The sequence below is a fragment of the Oncorhynchus kisutch genome, unplaced genomic scaffold, assembly GCF_002021735.2.
Source record: "Oncorhynchus kisutch isolate 150728-3 unplaced genomic scaffold, Okis_V2 scaffold1004, whole genome shotgun sequence".
NCBI lineage: Eukaryota > Metazoa > Chordata > Actinopteri > Salmoniformes > Salmonidae > Oncorhynchus > Oncorhynchus kisutch.
In genome coordinates, this window is record NW_022262949.1 from 45,004 (window position 1) to 48,204 (window position 3,201).

General features: G+C 55.1%; 1 protein-coding gene across 1 annotated transcript; it reads right to left on the reverse strand.

The window, feature by feature from the left end:
- Nucleotides 1–2,659: 2,659 nt before the first annotated feature.
- LOC116364139 (histone H4) lies at nucleotides 2,660–2,977 on the reverse strand. The gene has a single exon (XM_031817375.1). The coding sequence runs from the start codon at nucleotides 2,969–2,971 to the stop codon at nucleotides 2,660–2,662; it is 312 nt and encodes a 103-aa protein (XP_031673235.1). The 5' UTR covers nucleotides 2,972–2,977.
- Nucleotides 2,978–3,201: the final 224 nt, after the last annotated feature.

Sequence of the window (3,201 nt, forward strand, 5' to 3'; positions counted from 1 at the left end):
TTCTTGGCGGGCTTCTTTGCCTCGACGGCCTTCTTGTTGAGCTTGAAGGAGCCGGAGGCACCGGTGCCCTTGGTCTGGACCAGGGTGCCCTTGGTGACGAGGCTCTTGACGGCGATCTTGACACGGGAGTTGTTCTTCTCCACGTCGTAGCCGCCTGCCGCCAGAGACTTCTTGAGCGCGGCCAGGGACACGCCGCTCCTCTCCTTGGAGGCGGACACCGCCTTGACGATGAGCTCGCCTACGCTGGGTCCCGCTTTCTTGGGCTTGGCTGCTGCCTTCTTCTTGGGTGCCTTGGCCGGCGCGGCGGCGGCGGGTGCTGGTGCGACTTCTGCCATGTCTGTCGTTCGGTCCGGTAAACACACACACTTACAACACTACGGTAGTCTGTGAGGAGGAGTACTTTGCTGTAGACGCTGCTCTGCGCTATTGAAGCTCTACACCGTGCAGGGGGCTGGCCTTAAACGCGACATGAGAACCATGTAGACTCAAGCCACCCAGCTCGGCTTCTCCGGGCTGGCCAAATGCTCTTTCACTTGTGTTTTCTGGTCGCCAATATCGGGCCAAAAGTCACCGACGGAGCCGTGTTTTTGGCCCAAAAGCGAACGGCCCAGCGAGCAGACTTGTGTCCGTTCAGAATAAAGTCATGTGGGCTGCAGAAGCCCCGTGCATTTTGCTGCGACTCGCTCAAAACCTCACCGTTCGACTGTCGGGTGGAGCGGTGCGCACTGCTTTTCCTGTGCTATTTGTCTCCTAAATGGCCTAAAAGTGCATCCGATTGCGAGCACCATTGATTGTGGAGTGAGCCGAGATGTCTGGCAAGGGAATCAAATGGTTTGGCGTCCCCTGATGTGCTCCTTGGTGTTTTAAAGGAGAGCTCTTTTGGGGACCTTAAAACACATGCACTTGTGAGGCCTGGCTGAGACTAGTTTCACCTTGTATTCGTCATGTGTCCAGGAGGCACAGGAAATAATACACTGTGTGTGATGTTTTAGTCCTTTAGTTGGATTTGGAGCCTGCTCTTTGTGCACAGTGTGTGTTTTTTTCTTCTGCTAGGTGGTCTCTCTCTCTGTGTGTCTCTTTCAAAAGCAGATGAGGTGAGGGCCAAAGTAGTTGAGCTCACTCAGCTCGTCTGTCTGTGAACAGGCCGAGATAGGCTTTTGTGCCCTTCTCTCTCGCAGTCCTTCCTCGCTTGACTCCGCAGCGTGACTCGTGCCCGTCTTTGTGTCTGTGGGTCTTGGTGTCTGGCTGTGCGGCCGGCGCTATGGAGGCTGGCGCCCCATGTGCTTGTTCGCCCTGATATAGGCCGAGAGAGAGAGAGAGAGAGATTTGGAGGCTCTTCTTCTCCTCCTCCTCCCCCCCTCTTGTACAGGTGGAACGGCTAGTTTCAATCGGTGACGTCACTTGCTCGGAGACTGTTCTTCATGTGTGCAGAGGGTCCCTGCTTCGGCCTAAAGTGATACAGTCTCCAGTCATTGGACTCCCCCTCACTGTGTTCTACTGGCATGCACACATTCCTACCCTGTTCATGTCAGCATCCTTTATCCCCCCCCCTCCCCACAATTGGACACATGTCCTCCACACAAACACACATGGATTTGCTTTTTTCACTGACAGGGTGGGTGGCTCTTAAAAGAGCCTTTGGGTTACTACAGCACTCCAAATGCGCTGTTTATTTGGAGCTGGTGTACTTGGTCACGGCCTTGGTGCCCTCGGACACTGCGTGCTTGGCCAGCTCTCCGGGGAGCAGCAGGCGCACTGCGGTCTGGATCTCCCTGGAGGTGATGGTGGAACGCTTGTTGTAGTGGGCCAGGCGAGACGACTCTCCGGCGATACGCTCGAAGATGTCGTTCACGAACGAGTTCATGATTCCCATGGCCTTGGAGGAGATCCCGGTATCGGGGTGGACCTGCTTCAGGACTTTGTACACGTAAATGGCGTAGCTCTCCTTCCTCGACTTTCGGCGTTTCTTGCCGCCTTTCCCTGCGGTCTTGGTGACGGCTTTCTTGGAGCCCTTCTTGGGCGCGGACTTTGCTGGCTCGGGCATGATGCTGGTGTCTCGTTGCTTCTCACAAACGAATGAGGGGGTGGAGAGCCCTTTCCGTCTTATGAAGACGAAGCTAAGCTAATTCGCCGGCCGTGGACACACCCCTGCTTTCTCATAGGCGCCCCTGCCATTTGCCCAGTGGAGCTGAGCGCGCATAAGAGCCTTCCACTCAGAGGCTTGCTTCCCTAACAAAGACCTGTCCCCCCCCCCCCCCCTTATTCCATAGCCTATGCTCTGTCACTGGTGGGGAATGGTGTGTTTCAAAAAAAGATCCATGCAATGGCCAGACATAAGGCACCCCTTTTTGGACTTGGTGGGGATTTCCCAGGCGTGGTGCCTTTATTTCAGGTGTCTCGTAATACGACTGTACGCAAAGCCTGCACTGAACATAGCCTCCTGTCATGAACACTCCCTCCCCGTCCACTCAGAGTGGCTCGTGGTTTAATACGACTGTACTGAACATAGCCTCCTGTCATTTAACACTCCCTCCCTGTCCACTCAAGAGTGGCTCATGGTTTCCTACAATGGATTTGGCCCTTTTGAAGCGGATGTGGGTGGCTCTTAAAAGAGCCTTTGGGTTCAAGTCGGGATGTTGACGTTCCGAAAAGAGTGCGTTTAACCGCCGAAACCGTACAGGGTGCGTCCCTGGCGTTTCAGAGCGTAGACCACGTCCATGGCCGTAACGGTCTTCCTCTTGGCGTGCTCGGTGTAGGTGACGGCGTCACGGATCACGTTCTCAAGGAACACCTTCAGGACACCGCGGGTCTCCTCGTAGATCAGGCCGGAGATACGCTTCACGCCGCCACGGCGAGCCAGACGGCGAATGGCGGGCTTGGTGATTCCCTGGATGTTATCGCGGAGAACCTTACGGTGACGCTTGGCGCCTCCTTTTCCGAGTCCCTTGCCGCCTTTACCTCTTCCAGACATCGTGTAGTTCGCTAGCTGAGTTCAAGTGAATGAATGACGCAATTTTTGGGGCTTGGTGCTCTTATTATCTGCGTTTGGTGGACCTGATTGAAGCCAGTGGCACAGAAAGCGCGCGCTTTTGCCTGGCCTCTGCTGCAAAGGGGAGGGCGTTCGTTCTAGGGAACTATGGAGGAAGAAGAAATGAAAGCTACTTACATGCGCGGGAAACACACTCAAATACTGAGCTATGT